This window comes from Canis aureus, chromosome 15, assembly GCF_053574225.1.
Source record: "Canis aureus isolate CA01 chromosome 15, VMU_Caureus_v.1.0, whole genome shotgun sequence".
Taxonomy (NCBI): domain Eukaryota; kingdom Metazoa; phylum Chordata; class Mammalia; order Carnivora; family Canidae; genus Canis; species Canis aureus.
This window is the reverse complement of record NC_135625.1, coordinates 40,916,566-40,934,623: the sequence shown is the minus strand read 5'-3', so window position 1 is coordinate 40,934,623 and position 18,058 is coordinate 40,916,566. Positions and strand designations below refer to the sequence as shown.

At 32.8% G+C, this 18,058-nt stretch overlaps 1 protein-coding gene across 7 annotated transcripts in view; it reads right to left on the bottom strand.

Annotated features, from left to right (window-relative positions):
- The window catches only part of ADAM2 (ADAM metallopeptidase domain 2), a 137,023-nt gene that overhangs the window by 64,060 nt on the left and 54,905 nt on the right, over positions 1–18,058 (bottom strand). For 6 of the 7 annotated variants that reach the window (XM_077849258.1, XM_077849257.1, XM_077849259.1 and 3 more), the window contains 3 exons: positions 15,484–15,555; positions 14,878–15,044; positions 13,825–13,906 (listed from right to left, as the gene is read on the bottom strand). In XM_077849258.1, coding sequence (XP_077705384.1) covers positions 13,825–13,906; positions 14,878–15,044; positions 15,484–15,555 — 321 coding nt within the window. The remainder of the gene's footprint in view (positions 1–13,824; positions 13,907–14,877; positions 15,045–15,483; positions 15,556–18,058) is intronic. The other variant, XM_077849260.1, reaches the window with a different exon arrangement.

Here is an 18,058-nt window from a genome sequence, read left to right as displayed (position 1 = left end):
TGTTGATTCAGATTTTCTTTCCTATTGACTTGATAAATTTTTATTATTCAGGAAATTTGTTAATTTCATCCAGATTTATTGCCATCTCTTACTTAAGAACAGATGCCTTGTTTTATTTTTGATATGTCTCAGATCTGTGTTGATGGTGTCCCTTTTTTGTCAATGATGTTTTGATAATTCATTTGCTCTTTATGAGATAGCCTACTAATTTTGCTTGGAATTTATCAATTTTATTTATCTTCTCGAACAAATTGCTTTTGTACTTGATGATCTCCATGATATACATGTTTTGTATTTTTCACTGATAATCAATATTATTTTTATTACTTCCTCCTTTCTATACAGTATTTCAGTTTAACTTACAACTACATGTTTTTGAAATTGGATTTAGATCATCTATATTTAAGCTACCTTTATTTTAATTTGTATAACTAAAGCTACAATGTTCTCTGTTCTTTTTTTTTTATTTTTTCTGGCATCCCAGGAGTTTAAGTATGCTGTATTTTTGGAATCATTTAACTTAAAATGAGTTCTAATTTCTCATGTTTTATTTGCAAACCCTTAGAAGTTTTATGTGATGCTTCTATTATTTAGTTCTAATTTTAATCCATGGTGGTCAGAAAATTTTCTCTGTAAGATTTCTCTCATTGATGCTGTTTATTTATCACTGTTTTATTTATTTTGGTAAATTAAGAAAAAAGCAAGGGAAGAGAAGAAATCTTATAGATAAACATACCTGATAGATATGTTTATTCCCTTGTTTGAAGTGATGATATTATGGATTTATGCCTATAATAAAATTAAAGTGTATACATTAAATATGAATAAATTGTTATGTTTAATGCAGTTAAAAATAAAGTATTATTCTGCTGCTCTTTGGTATAAAGCTTTTAAATATGTTTCAACAAAATGGAAAATAGGGCATTTCTGAGTTAGATTTTTTTCTCATTCTCAAATATTACCATGGATGTCTTTTCTTCTTTTATTCTTTCACATTTGCTTTATGTATTTTGAAGCAGTGTAACTAGGTACATGAAACATAATGATTGCTATGTCTTTTCAATTCCTTTATCATTTAGTATTCCCATTTCTTGTTTTTTTGTTTGTTTGTTTCTTTTTTAGATTTAATTATTCATTCTTGAGAAACACACAGAGAGAGAGAGAGAGAGAGGCAGAGAGGCAAAGACATAAGCAGAGGGAGAAGCAGGCTCCATGCAGGGAGTCCAATGTAGGACTTGACTCAGGATGCCCTGAGCCAAAGGCAGAGGCTCAACTGCTGAACCACCCAGGCATCCCAATATTCCTATTTCTTGTAACACATCTTTCCTTAAAGTCTACTGCTATGGATTGAATTGTGTCCTCTGCAAAATAGGCTGAAGCCCTAGCCCCCAGTGTGACTAATGTGACTGTATTTGGAGACGGGGTATTTAGGAAGTAATTAAGGTTAAATACAGGCATCTCATAAAACTGTGGGCTTAAAAAGAAGATCTCTTTCTCTTCTTTTTCTCTCTCCTTCCCCACTTCTCCCCACTATATAAAAACACAAGAGAAGATGGATGCCTGTAAGCAAGAAAGAGAGAGAGCTGTCACCAGAACCTGACCATGTTGGCACCCTTATCTCAGACTTCCAGCCTCTAGAACTATAAGAAAATAAACTTGTGCTGTTTAATCTACCCACTCTATGTTATTTGGTTATGGCAGCACAACCTAATTAAAACATCTATTTTATTTTCTATTAACATCTCAAGAAAAATTGCTTTTGTTTAGTATTTACATTGTATAAATTTTCAATGTATAGATTCCATTTTCAGAAAAATGGAGCAAACAAACACCAGTTTATCTCTCCCATTGAACCCATCTATAAAACTGGACAGAATGAAGAGACAGCTCTTCCACAAGTCTGAAAGTATCAGCATTCAAAGGGGGAAGAATACCCTAACCCAAAGTACCAGTGAATTGGTCTCTTCTGGCCTAAAAGCCATGTAGTGTGAATTTGGAAGTGAGCACTATATTGCAAATGGAGAACCAGGAGAAAAATCTAGAATTCTAAACTGAAAAGTGGGAAAGGAAACTTGAATCTCAGGGAAAGTGGGGATGTCCTGTGTATTTCTTTTTTTCCTTTTCCTTCTGTTCTTTCATGTCCCATCTATCAGATGATTCTTCAGGGACTGTAGCAGCACCGAAGTGGACAAAATGGGGGAAATTACAGAGCCAAAATTCTGAATCTGAAGGAAGAGCACTTTTCCCTTCTTTTAGTGGAGCTTTGGGTTCAAGAATTTGGGACGAAATAAGGTAGTCCTGTTTTGTCATACTCTGTTCTCTACTGCTTGGCCTCCGGAGGTGATACAATCACAGAAATGGAAAGATTCTGGACAAAAGACTAAAAAAGGCAACCACAAATAAGTGAAACATACTAGGATGATAGAGAGGTGTGAATTGAGGAAATCAATCCCACAAAGCTATCGTCTATCTATTTACCATCCATCTATCATAATCATCTCTATCCTGTAACCCTCTCTTAATATTTAAGTCTATATTTTTTAAAATTTATGTATAAACCATTGTATTAATCTGGGCTTGCTAGAGAAATAGAACCAATAGCACAGTGAGAGAGAGTCGGAGAGAAAGACATGTATTATAAGGAATTGGCTCATGTGATTATGGAGGCTGACAAGTACAAAACTGGGAGAGTGGGCCAGCAGCCTGGAGACCCAGGACAACTAATAATGCTATTCCAGTTTGAAGGCCAGCAGGCTGAACACCCAAGGAAGATGATGGTGCAGATGAAATCTGAAGGCAATCTGCTGACGAATTCTCTCTTGCTTGTGCCGGATGATCCTTTTGTTCTATTTCAGCCTTCAAATGATTGGATTAGGCCCACCCACATTAAGGGAGATAACGTGTTTTACTTAAATTTCACCAATTTAAATATTAAATATTAAACTCTCCAAGTCAACATGCAAAATTAATCATCACAAGCATCATTCTAACATTTCAAATTCAGGTTCAAAATTAAACTCCTCTTTTACCCTTCCACTTCCCTTATGCCTCTGGCCCTGTTCCTCTGTCTAGTTTTTTCAAGACAAATCTGAGGCATAATCACTTATTTTTCTATCCTACAGGTTATGTATTCCAATAAGGTGGTAAGCCCTTTATGTTCTATTTTCATAGTATTTACTGAACAAAATCTACTCACAAATCCAAGAATAAAACACTAGCTTATATCATTCATCTGCAATTATCTCCTATCTGGTCTCCTTGTTTTAGAAACTTACCACTCAACAATTATTTTTCCATAAGGCTACTAGAAGAATATTTCACATTGGCTTAAAAACCTCCAGTGCCTTTTTATTGCAAGTTGAATAAAATTCAAAACTATTTACCAAGATCTATAAGGCCCCATATAATTAGACTCTTGTTGACTTCAACAATCTTAATATTTTTTCAGCCATCTTGTTCATGACATTCATGTCCATCTGAAAGCCTTTGAATTTAATGATCTTTCTTGTAGTCTCTGACTTCTTAGACCTTGCCATAACTGCCTCTGTTTCATCCTTCATCCTTCCCTCTTAAATATTTTCTCCTTAAGGTTTTTCTCTGATCACCCTAGCTTAAATAGTCCCCTCCTCATCCCACCGTTTATATCACCCTAATGTATGTTCTTATTAGCAAATGCCATTAACTAAATATTATGACATTACTTTCAGTTAAATGATGTCAACAGATTTTCCAAGTAGAAATGATCCTACATTCTTTGGATAAAATCACCTTGGTCATGGTCTATTATCTTATAAATTGTTAGGTTCAGTTGGTTAGTATTTTTGATTTATGTTTCTACTTCTCTTCATGTTTGTGGATAAATGAGCTCTAATTTCATCTTGTGTAACATCCTTTTTGGGTATTAATATTATTATGGTAATTCTGGCTTCCAAATTTGTATTTTTATTTTTCTATTCTCCATAAATACCTAAGATTGAAATAATCAGTTCCCTCAAAATTGTGTAGAATGCCTAAAAACATTGTTTTATTTTCCTTATGAGATTTTTAAAATAATTGATTCCTTTAATAATTTGGTTATTCTGAATTTCTAGTTCTTCTTGTGTAAGTTTTAGGAAGTGATAGATTCCTATTAAAAATGTATTTTTCTACATTTGCAAATTTGTTATAATACCTACTATCTTCCTAATGTTATCTACATCTGCAGTATTCCCCTTTATTTTTATAATTTTATTAATATATGTCTACTCTATTTTATAAAAATTAGTTTTGACAGAAGTATGCTTGTTTTTAGTTTTTTTTTGAGACAATATTCCTTTCAAATATTTCTATTCTACCTATAATGTCTTGCATTGATTTCTGCTTTTATCTTCATTATTTCTTGCCATTTATATGTCTTAAATGTTATCTTGTTTCCATCTTTTCACATATTTTATATTAGATAATTAGCTCATAGTTTTCAGCTTTATTATCTGCAAAGTTCATCAGATACTAATTTCCTGGACTATTCTTCCTTTACTCCTTCACTCCTAAAGTTTTAGTATCAATTATTTTAGCATCAACAATGCTTTTGATTTAAAGTTTCTTATGAATATGAGATTTTAATTTTATTAATTATTTTTGTTTATTGTATAGCTGGAATTGCCTTGACAACTTGTCCAAAAATCATTTGATTATATATGTGTGGGTCTATTTTTAGATTTCTATATTGTTACATTGATCGGTTTAATTACACTGCAATATCTTAATTACTGTGTTTTTTGGAAGTTTTTATCTTCCACTTTTCCTCAATTTTCAAACTTGTTTTATCTATTTTCTTAATATTTGTATATAAATTTTTTGTTATCAGCTTGTCAATTTTTTCCAAAAAAAAAAAAAAAAAGCCTGCTGAGATTTTGATTAGGACTGCATTATTATCACCATAATATTGCAAAGGACAATTTAATTTCATATGAGAAAGACAACAATTTAATAAATTTTTTATAAGAAACAGAGATAGGATTAAAAAATAAAATACCTTTTAAAAAGCTTAGAAAATTAGAAATGAAACTGAGCCTCCATATTATGTTACAAAGTGTCTATAATCATCTAGGATTATTAAATCTGAGATTTTTGAGGTCCTAGCCAATTCGATAGGAGAAGAAAGAAAAGATATAAGTATTAGAAAGGAAAAAAAGAATGAAATTGTTCTTATTCACATATGACAAAATTGGACACGAAAATGTTTAAATCTAATACTACTTTAGGTAAACATAGAAATATACAGGTCAGTGTACAATATTTGTTTTTCAACATAACAGAAACACATTATATTTAAAATATAATATTGTCAAAATCAAACCAAATATATGCAAAACATCTACATAGAAAGCTACTGTGAAGTTTATGCCTATTTGCTATGATATATATATATATATATTTTTTAAAGAACTGGTGAGTTATTGACTTCTCTGAAGGTTCTTTTTTATTTTTTTATTTTTTATTTATGATAGGCACACAGTGAGAGAGAGAGAGGCAGAGACATAGGCAGAGGGAGAAGCAGGCTCCATGCACCGGGAGCCCGACGTGGGATTCGATCCCGGGTCTCCAGGATCGTGCCCTGGGCCAAAGGCAGGCGCCAAACCGCTGCGCCACCCAGGGATCCCGGTTCTTTTTTTAAATATAAAGATTTTATTTATTTATTCATAAGAGCCACACAGACAGAGAGAGAGGCAGAGAGAGGAGCGGGCTCCTCGCAGGGAGCCCAATGTGGGACTCGATACCAGATTCTGGGATCACGCCCTGAGCTAAAGGCAGACACTAAACTGCTGAGCCACCCAGGTGTCCCTGAAGGTTCTTTTTTTTTAAAGGATTTTATTTATTTATTATTGAGAGACACGCACAGAGAGGCAGAGACATAGGCAGAGGGAGACACAGACTCCGTGCAGGGAGCCTGATGTGGAACTCAATCCCGGGACTCCAGGATCACACCCTGAGCCAAAGGCAGATGCTCAACCACTGAGCCACCCAGGCGTCCCAATATATTTTACTATCAATTCTATTTGCTCATACTTGCTTGTTTCTTATTTAAATAGAATATATTTTAACTTTTTATGTTCACTTTCACTTAGTCCTAGTAATGTATCTCTTGTAAAGAACTAAACATTTGAACTTGAAAAAAAACTTTAAATTCATCAGAGATTTTATCACTTAGTTGGTGAGCTTAATTCATTTACATTCACATAATTACTGTTATATTAAAATATATTAAACCATTTTATTTGATATTTTCAATTCACTTTATTTTATATTATTATCTTTCTTCTTCCTTAGCTATAATTTTCATTTATTTCATTAGATTATTACATGATATAGTTTTGTTCTTACTATCCATTCTTAAGATCAAAGTTCATCTCATATGCCCATACTTCTTTTTTTTATAATTTATTATTTTATTTATTTATTTTTTTAAAAGATTTTATTTATTCATTCATGAGAGACGCAGAGAGAGAGAGAGAGGCAGAGGCACAGGCAGAAGGAGAAGCAGGCTCCTTGCAGGGAGCTTGATGTGGGACTCAATCCCGGGACTCCAGGATCACACCCTGGGCCAAAGGCAGGCACTAAACTGCTGAGCCACCCAGGGATCCCCCTCATACTTCTAAATTTTACTATTATCTATAACTTTCTCTTAAGAAGACAAGTTCTATAACATTCTTTTATGTCAACTCTATTACTCCTTAACCACACCATCATAGAATATGTTCTGGTTTAATATTGACATAATACCTATCATTCTCCACTGCAGCACAGTTCCAGCTATTTTCCTTTATAGCTTTTCATGTTATAAGTAATTTCTACAAATATATTCTGAATGTTAGTATATCTGGGAATATTTTTATTGTGTCTTATATTTGAATGACTTCTTTTAGGTATTAATTGTGCCTTTCAAGTACTTTTATATTACTTTTTTTATTCATTATTCATTATGATTTCTCCACTATAGAACTTCTTTGTTATTATGATCTTCATTTTTCTGGAAATAAAGCAATTTTCTTCATTGTATTTGATATTTCATTTCATTTTTGGTGTGCTTTTTTATCTATTCTGTTTTGATGTTTTATATGACCTTTTCATCCAATGACCAACTTTTCTTTTCTCCTACAAGATGATTGAGTATAAGGGATATGGGAGACTGCAGAAGGGATTGCTTGACAAGGATTTTGTTGATCTGATAGTGGCTATGATTTAGTGAAATTTATTTTCATTTCTCTTTCAAAAGTCTTCTTATGACTTTTAATTATTTATCTCCATTACTCTTTTCTTAAAATATTTAACATACTTATTTGAGAGAGAAAGAGAGCACACACTCGAGTTGGGAGAAGGGCAGACAGAGGAAGAGAATCTCAGCATGGAGCCCAATAGGGCGCAGTCTTATGACACTGAGATTATGACACGAGCTGAAATCAAGAGTCAGACCCTTAACCAACCAAGTCACCCAGGGGCCCCAATCTCCATTACTCTTAATATCTAGCTATTGGCACTTTTACTTCAATAATATATTTCCCTTAACTTTTCATTTACTGTTCCTATACCTTTTCTGATGTCTCCTGGGAGAGGTTCTAATTCTGATTTTATCCAATACTTTGTGCAGTTCTTATAATTATATTTTTTGTACCTAATGCTTCAAAGTAGTCCACTCCTATAATATCTTACACACTTCATTTTCTTTGAAGTTCTATAACTATAAATAGTTCTGCTTCAAGTGGTATATATTGTGTACTGTGTTTTCTTCCAAAGACGTATAATACTCAGGATCTACATAGTCCATGAACTGAGGTCAACAGATAATATGTCCAGTAATACATAATGGTATAAAAACCTTGAGGCCAAGAACTGCTTGTGTCAGTCCTCATGAATGAGTAAATTAGTGACTAACAAGTAAGTGGATGAGTCCAAGGAAAAAGAGTTGCAATAGTTAGCATCTTCTGCTAACTATTCTTACATGTTTCTACTAATCCAAAAGTCACCTGGGTTGTGGTTTCATCTACAAACTTTTAGGAAAAAGAAGCAACTGAGGGATATAGATCTTAGATTTTATTCCACAGCTCTGAGAAATTAGGTAGGGAGGTGGTGTTTAAACATAAGAGGACAGAGAGGAGCTAAGATAGGGTAGTAGGAGGACCCTAGGCTTGCCTGGTCCCTCAAACACAGGTAGATAACTATCAAGTCATTCTGAATATCAAGAAATTGTTCTGAAGACTAGTAGAACAAATTGTACAACTAGAGAGAGAGATAGAAGAGGCCACATCATGGAAGGTGGGATGTAGGGAGGCATGATTTAGGGGAGAAAAGGATCCCAATGAGGGAGTCCAGGTCAGGGAGGGAGGCAAAAGAGAGAAAGAGAAGTGCACAAGAGATCACACAAGGAAAACATTTATCCAAAGACATTGACTGATAAAATGAGAGGGGCTGATTTTCATGAGCCCCTGGTTGTTTTTTTGGCCCCAATGGGGCCAAAGATTGGAATTTCAGAGGCCTAGAGTGTGATCAGGGTGGAGCCTGGTGGGTATTGCATTACTCCAATGGAGGAGGACAAATAGCCCAGTAGCAGGAATTGAGAATCCCCTGGTATACCCTGAGAGAAGTTCCCCTCCATAGACCACATCTTGGATAGATGGCATTATCTTTTCAGGGACAAGAGAGCTGGTGGGTGCCGTTATTCTTCCCTACCTTTAGGTCAGAAACACCTGCTGAGGGTAGCTCATCTGGACACTGGTTATTTGCTGCACTTTATTCCAAAACCCACTCCCTGTACTTTGCTGTGTCAGCTTTTCTGGGAAAAACTTACATCAACATCAGCATGGCAAGACCCTTCACCAGAGGACCAATGGGTCCATGTGATGACTGTTCCTTAAAGTTTGGAGTTCTAAAACTCAACCAGCCTGCCTGGGATAGAACACAGGTGCATGGTGCCACAAGAATGAAGTCAGTCACACAGTAAAGGAAAAGATCTGAGGGATGCCTGAGACACGTGATAGGTGATTATTTGCTCTTTAGGGAGGGCTTCCTAGACAGTGGCAGGCAAGAACTCCCTTCTCTAGGATGAGTGAAGGGGCTGGCTACATTTTTCTTCCCTTCCCCTCAATGTAAACTAACTTCAGTAAGCACAGCGCCAACAGTGGCAGCCTAAATTGCTTACACCAAATCCCACCTTCCTACACTCTTGCCATTGCTGCCTTTCTAGAGCAATTGTCCCAGAGAATGAGATCAGTGGATCCCTACATCAAAAGATTAGCACAAACGGCATGTACCACTTCTACTGACCATAAAATTCTACAAAGCTCAGTGACAGTAGAAATAGTATCAGGTCTCTTTTAACAAGCAAACCAGAGAACACTAGTTAAAATTCACCACACTCTAAACAAAGTCTAATGCTCCCCACTGCAGGCAAGAAGAAACTCTCCAGAGGGCTGACTTGAGGGAGCCAGCAGCAAAAAAACAGCAGCAAAGTGCACATAAAACACACCAGAGACATATCCTGAAGTGCCAGGACCTGGACAGTATATGACCTCTTCTTAATAAAGCTATTACTCCCAGGAGCAAGAGATATAACAGGCCTTCTGAAGACAAGACACCTAGCCAAAATGCCACGACAGAGGAATTCATCCCAAAAGAAAGAACAAGAAAAGATTACAGTCAATCAAAACAGATATAAGTAAGATGCCTTATCCATAATTTAAAACAATAATCATAAGGATACTAGCTGGGTTTGAGAAAAGCATAGAAGACACCAGAGAGTCCCTTACCATACATAGGAAAGACCTAAAACTAGTCAGGTTGAAATAAAAAATGCTATAACTGAGATGTGAAAAAGACTGGATATAATGACCTCAGGATGGAAGAAGCAGAGGAATAAAAGATAAAACTATGGAAAAAGTGAACTGAAAAAAAGAAGGAAAGAAAACTATTGGATCACAAATGTAGACTCAGAGAACTCAGCGAATCCATAAAGCATAATAACATTCATATCATAGGAGTCTGAAAAAAAGAAAGGAAGGGAAAAAGTTTTAGCAAATTGTAGCTGAAAACTTTCCTAATCTGGAGAAGGAAACAGACATTGCAATACAAGACGCACAGAAAATTCCCACCAAAGTCAACAAAAGCTGGCTAACACCAAGACATATTGTAGTCAAATTAACAAAACACAGACAAAGAAAGAATCTTGAAAGCAGAAAGGGGGGAAGAAGTCCTTAACTTAAAATAATCACTCTGAAAATGACCACTAAACAAGAAGCTGCAAGAAATATTAAGGGGGACTCTGAGTAGGGAGAAAAAAGACCAAAGGAATAAAGCAACAAAGACTAGAAAGGAACACAGAACAATTGTAAATATATATGCACCTCACTTGGAAGCATCCAGATATATAAATCAATTAATAATAAACAAAGAAAATCATTGGTAATAATACAATAATAGTAGGGGACTTCAACGTACCACTCACAGCATCCAGGCAGAAATTCCTCAAGAAAACAATGAACCAGATGGACTTAACAGATAGATATATATATATATATATATATATTATATATATATATAACATTTCATCCTCAAACAGCAGAATACACACTCTTCTCAAGTTTCCATGGAACAGTTTACAGAATAGATCATATACTGGATCACAAATCAGGCCTCAACAAGTACAAAAAGACTGAGATCACACTATGCATATTTTTAGACCATGACGTTATGAAACTTGAAGTACTTGAAGTCAACCACAAGAAAAAAATTGGAAAGACCATAAATATATGGAGGTTAAAGAACATAAGAATGAATGTGTTAACCAGGAAAGTACAGAAAATAAAAGTATATATGGAAATAAATGAAAATGAAAACACAACAGTCTAATACCTTTGGGATGCAGAAAAGGCAGGCCTAAGACAGAAGTATATAGCAATACAGGCCTATCTCAACAAGCAAGAAAAGTCTCAAATACACAATCTAAACTTACACCTAAAGGAGCTAGAAAAGGAAGAGCAAATAAAGCCTAAATCCAGCAGAACGGAAATAATTAAGATTAGAGCAGAAATAAATGATGTAGAAACAAACAACAACAAAAAAGTAGAATAGATAAATTAAACTAAGAGCTGGTTCATTGTCAGAATTAATGAATTGATAAACCCCTAGTCAGACTTATCAAAAAGAAAAGAGAAAAGACTCAAGTAAATAAAATAATGAAAGAGGAGAGATCACAACCAATATCACAGAAATACAAGCAATTATAAGAGAATATGATAAAAAAAAAAGTATATGCCAACAAACTGGGCAATCTGGAAGAAATGGATAAATTCCTAGAAACATATAAACTACCAAATCTGAAACAGGAAGGAATAGAAAATATGAACAGCCCCATTACCAGCAAAGAAATTAAATCAGTAATAAAAAGTGTCCCAACCAAAAATAGTCCAGGGCCAATGGCTTCACAGGTGAATTCTACCAAACACTTAGAGAAGAGATAACTCCTATTCTTCTCAAATTATTACAAAATATCAAAAAGGAAGGAAAAATTCCAGTTTCATTCTATGAATTTAATATTGCATATTTAATATTCTACAGTACATTAAAAGAATCATTCACCCTGATCAAGTGGGATTTAATCCCAGGCTGCAAGAGTGGTTCAATATTTGCTAATCAACTTGATACACCACATTAATAAAAGAAAAGAGAACCATACTATCCTCTAATTAGATGCTGGAAAAGCATTTGACAAAGTATAGCATCATTTATTGATAAAAAACCCTCAACAAAGTAGAGATAGAGGGAACATACCTCAACAATGTAAAGGACACATATGAAAGACCCATAGCGAATATCATCCTCAAGGGGGAAAACTAAGAGCTTTTCTTCTATGTTCAGGAACAAGAGAGAAATGTCCACTCTCACCACTGTTAATTAGTTTAGTGCTAGAAGTCTGAGCCTCAGTGATCAGACAACAAAAAGAAATAAAAGATATCCCAATTGGCAAGGAAGAAATCAAATTTTCACTATTTGTAGATGACATGATACTTTATGACATGATACTTAGGCAGCCTGGGTGGCAGAGTGGTTTGGCACCGCCTTTGGCCCAGGGCGTGATCCTGGAGACCAGGGATCAAGTCCCACATCGGGGTCCCTGCATGGAGCCTGCTTCTCTCTCTGCCTGTGTCTCTGCCTCTCTCTCTCTCATGAATAAATAAAATCTAAAAAAAACAAAAACAAAAACAAAAACCTCCACCAAAACATTTCAAGAATAATACATGAATTCTGTAGAGTCATAGGATACAATATTAACATGCAGAAATCTGTTGCATTTCTATACACCAATATGAAATAATAGAAAAATAAATCAAGGAATTGATCCCATTTATCTCTGCACCAAAGATAATAATACCCCTAGGTATAAACCTAACCAAAGATGGAAATGATCTAAATTATGAAAATTATAGAACACTTATGAAAGAAATTGAAGAGGACACAAAGAAATGGAAAAACATTCCGTGCTCATGGATGGAAGAACACCTATTGTTAAAATATCTATACGACCCAAAGCAATCTACACATTCAATGCAATCCCTATCAAAGTACCACCATTTTTCACAGAGCTAGAACAAACGATCTTAGTATTTTTATGGAACCACAAAAGACCCTGAATAGTCAGAGCAATCTTGAAAAAAGAAAAGCAAAGTTGGTGGTATCACAATTCTGGACTTCAAGTTATATTACAAAGCTGTGGTCATCAAGACAGTATGGTACTGGCACAAAAACAGATACAAAGATCAATGGAACAGAATAGAAACCCCAGAAATGGACCCATAAGTATATGGTCAACTAATCTTTGGTAAAGCAGGAAAAAACATCCAATGGAAAAAAGACAACCTCTTCAACAAATGGTGTTGGGAAAAACTGTACAGCAACGTGAAAAAGAACAAAACTGGACCACTTTCTTTCACCATAGACAAAAATAAATTCAAAATAAATGAAAGGCCTAAATGTGAGACCTGAAACCATCAAACTCCTAGAAGAAAACACAGGCCACACGTATAATAAGAAGCCAGAGGCAAGAAAAACAAAAGCAAAAATGAACTACTGGGACTTCACCAAGATAAAAGTTCTACTCAGTGAAGGAAACAATCAACAAAACTAAGAAGCAACTTTTGGAATGGGTGAAGATGTTTGCCAATGACATATCTGGTAAGTTTAATACCCAAAATTTATAAAGAACTTATCAAACTCAATAATCAAAAAACAAATAATCCAGTTAAGAAATGAGCAGAAGATATGAACAGCCATTTTTCCAAAGAAGACATATAAATGGCCAATAAACATATGAAAAGATGCTCAACATCACTGATCATCAGAGAAATACAAATCAAAACCACAATGAGATATCACCTCATACCTGTAAGAATGGCTAAAGTTAACAACACAGGAAAGAACACATGTGGCCAAGGATGAGGAAAAAGGGGAACCCTTGCACTGTCGGTGGGAATGCAAAGTGGTGCAGCCACTCCAGAAAACAGTATGGAAGCTCCTCAAAAAGTTAAAAATAGTGATCCAGCAATTGGATAGTAGATATTCACCCAAAGGATATAAATTTTTATTTATTAAGGATATAAATTTATATCCTATAAGTAGGATATAAATTTTTATTTATTAAGTTCAGTAAGAACTTTTTAAAGTTCAAACATTTCCAATGATCTTAGAATTATTTTGTAAATTTTAATATACATAAAATAATAAATATTAACTGTATATTAATCTAAATAGCATTCTACTTATACATTTCAGCCAAACAATTAAGCCATACTATACCAGAGCAACACCTCCTCCATAATGGCTATCACACATCTTCCCTTGAAAGGTTGCACCAACATAATTTGATTTTTCTCTGTAACTTAAGTTTAAAGACAGGATTATAATCATATGATTTTGTAAAATTAAGCAAATTACTATTGAATTTTCCTAATAAAACTTTTTGGTTTGCATATTTATATAATAAATTTATAAATATTTCCACCTAACATTAGAGCTTGAAATGACTAAATGTGTCTGCTTGTTTTGAAAACAATGAAGCACATTTAAAAACAATAAAAAGTTTATTTTCATATTGAATTTTTAGAAAATAACAAATCTTTATGTAATAAAATTTTTTAAAATTTTTGTTACATAAAAATTTTTTTAAATTTTTGTTACATAAAATTTTTTTTAATTTTTAAATTAAAAAAATTATTTTTTAATCTTAAAAATTAAAAAAATTTTAATTTAAAAATATTTTTCAAAATTAAAATTTTTTAAAAATTTTTTAAAATTATTTTTTATCTTAAAAGTTTTAAAAAATTAATTTAAAAATATTTTTCAAAATTAAAAATTTTTAAAAATGAAATCAATCCTAGAATATCAAAATAGAAGAGGAGGCTTATATTTTTTAAAGTGCAGCACAATGTAAATATGGTATGTTAGAGATATTAAAATATACAGTAGTATTGACATATCCTTGGAGGTTTTTTGTTATCTTATGAAAATAAAACATTAAAAGAAACCCTAACTACTACATCCATCATGTGTGTTTCTTTAGATACATATTATTAATATTTCAAACACAGTTAGGGACATTTAATGATATATTACACATTCTAAGGTAAGAAAGCATAATAACAATATTGAAAGAGTGAGTTTTAAGTACAAATAAAATGATTGACATCAATAATTCTCTGTAAAATCTATGTTTTAAAAAATAATATTCCCATGATGTTGTATGTAGGGCAAAAATGGCATATTTTCCCTGAAGGCCTGTCGTTGTCAGAAATTGGGTCAAATATAGGTGTTTCCTTTGTATAAGATTTAGTAAAACCAAGATATGCTTACACAAGTAAAAATGCTACATCGTGAGGACGCAAAACAAGATAAGATCTTTTCCATTTTAAAAATCTGTGTAATAATTCATTAGCATCTCCAGTTACTGAGATTTTATTTTCATCTATCCAAAGTTCCAATGAAGAGAGAATTATTGTAACATTAAATGATGTAAAAATCTAAATAGAAGACATAAAGAAAATATGTTTAAAGGTCATGGTTTAAATAGATCCAGGGATTTATCTATAAAAATAAACACTACATTGATAACAATATTAAACAACAAAACTGCTAAGTCTGGTTCAGATCTTATAGAGTATATTAGTAAGTAATAAATACTACTTGTAAAACAAGTAATAATTAACATTTTGAAATACTTGTACTTCAGCAAGCCCCATGTGACATGCTTTATCAATTTTATAATTACCATAACTTAATTAGGTATGTATAATAACTATTTTTCTTTTTATTATCCCTACTCAGAAAACTGAAACTTAAAATGGTTATATAATTTGGCCTATTCCATACTCATGTGTATTCAGACAGTGCCATAAAAAAACGTATGGAAATTATTTAGGTAACACAGCAAATGCAAAAAACTAAAAAGGAAATACTTACAGCATTGGTCAGTCCAATCAACTGGAAAATTTTTTGAGTGACAACAATCATATCAGAACCCATATAATTATACTGAAAAATATAAGAAATTGTTTAAATTACCAATTTATTAGTTTTTAAACATTATTATAGAATTATATATATTTAGTGTAAAATAGAAAAAATATTTTTACAATACAAAAGACACTAAAAACTCTTCCAAAAATAAAAGAGGAGGGAAAATTTCTAAACTCATTTTATGAGGCCACCATCACCCTAACACCAAAATCAAACACTGAAAGAAAGGAGAAATACAGACCAATATTCCTAATGAACATAGATGCAAAAAATCCTCAACAAAATATAGAAAGACTAAACTCAACAGCATATTAAGAGGATAATACACTGTGATCAGTAGGGATTTTTTTCAGGAATATAAGAATGGTTCAACATCTGCAAATCAGTCAAAATGAAACACTACATCAACAAAATGAAGGATACAAATCATGAGATCAGATGATGAAGAACCATCAGAAGATACAGAAAAAAGCATTTTAACAAACTTGGACATTCTTTCATAATGAAAACTCTCAGCAAAGAGGGTATCTAAGAAGGTACATCAACATAATAAAAGCCATATATAACAAGCCTATAACTAGTAGTATACTCAACCAGGAAAACCTGAAAGCTTTTAGTCTAAGATCAGGAACAAGACAAGGATGCTCACTCTCACCATTTTTATTTAACATAGTATTCAAAATCCTACCCAGAGGAACTAGGTAAGGAATAAAGAAGTCATATAAATTGGAAAGGAAGATGTAAATTGTCACTATTTGCAGATCATGTAATATTATATATAGAAAACCCTAAAGTTACACACACACACATATTTAGAACTATTTTTCAAAGTTAGTAAAGTTGCAGGGCAAAAAAATCAATATGCAAAAATCTGTTGCATTTCTGTATACTAGTAACAAACAAAAAATAAGAAAACAATTCCATTTGTATTTACAACAAAAAGAATAAAATACCTAGAAATAAGCATAAATAAGGAGGTAAAAGATATATACAGTGAAAACCAAAAGACAATGAAAAAAGAAATTTAAAAAATGTATAAATAGAAATGTATACTATGTTCATGGATCAGAAGAATTAGCATTGTTAAAATGTGTATATTACCCAAATGAATATACAAATTCAAGGTAATGCCTCTCAAATTTCCAATGACATTCTTCACAGAAATAGAACAAAAAGTCTTGAAATTTGTGTAGAACCACAAAAGACCCTAAATAGCCAAAATAAATTTGAGAAAAGAAAAGAGCTAGAGACATCATACTCCCTGATTTCAAAATATATTACAAAACTATAGTAATCAAAACAGTATGATATTGCTATAAAAACAAACACATAGACCAATGAAATAGAACAGGAAGCTCAGATATAAATCCATGCCTTGTGGTCAATTAATTTATAACAAAAGAGTGAATAATACACAATGGAGACATTTTTTATTTGCCTAGTTATCAACTTATAAGAATTCTATGAATACTGAAAATATTCATGTTTTATTCTCTGAAATAAAATATCAAAATATTGACTTTGATAATTAAATTCATTTGCTTTTTAATCACAAAAATCTTTAATTTTCATGTATTCAAATATGACCTCACATTCCCACACAATTTTCACCTTTGCAATTTTAATTAGGAAGGTATCAATTCCTCCTATACTTTTTAAAAATGAGAAAAGATATAAGTTGTCAATTCAGAAAAAAGCTAATACCAGTGACCACTAAATATTAAATGATGTTTAAATTAATTATCAATTAAGGAGAGAGAAATTAAAATCACATTTAGATTACATTTTATGTGCAATGACTAGCAAAACTTAAAGAGAAATATAAAATGGATGGTTAACAGGTATGAAAGGAACATTAGATTTTCATTTTTAACTTGGATATATTAAAAAAAGTTACAATCTTTTTATGAAGCAATGAATGATATCTATTAAAATTGAAAAGCATAAATCTTTTGAGCCATCATCCCTACTCCTGGTCACCATTCTCACAGGGTTAAATATCCAAGATGGAAGTACACATGAATAAAGGATAATTCATAAGCACTATTTACAGTGGAAAGCAAAACAAAACTGGAAATAAAAGGAATACTCACCAAAAAAAGGAATCTATTTCACCACATGCATACCTGAAAGTCCTCAAAAAGAATTAACTACTCAGTTGACTTGAAGAAACACACACACACACACACACACACAAATTAAAAATTAAATAATCCAAGAAAACATCCTACACTGCCAGACTTGATCAAGAGAAGAATTAAATGTTTACAGAAGACATACTACATTTTCAAAGATAAAAATAACTTGAAAGTAAAAGTACTGAAAGAGCATACCATGCAAACAACATTGAGAACCGACATGTCCATGAGGAAGACATGTCCATAAAATTATAAATACATATGCATCTAAAAAAAAGATCCTGGGAAAGGGGAAAGAGTTAAGATGGCAGAGGAGTAGGGGACCCTAATTTCATCTGGAACCTGGAATGCAGCTAGAAAATTATCAAATCATTGTATAC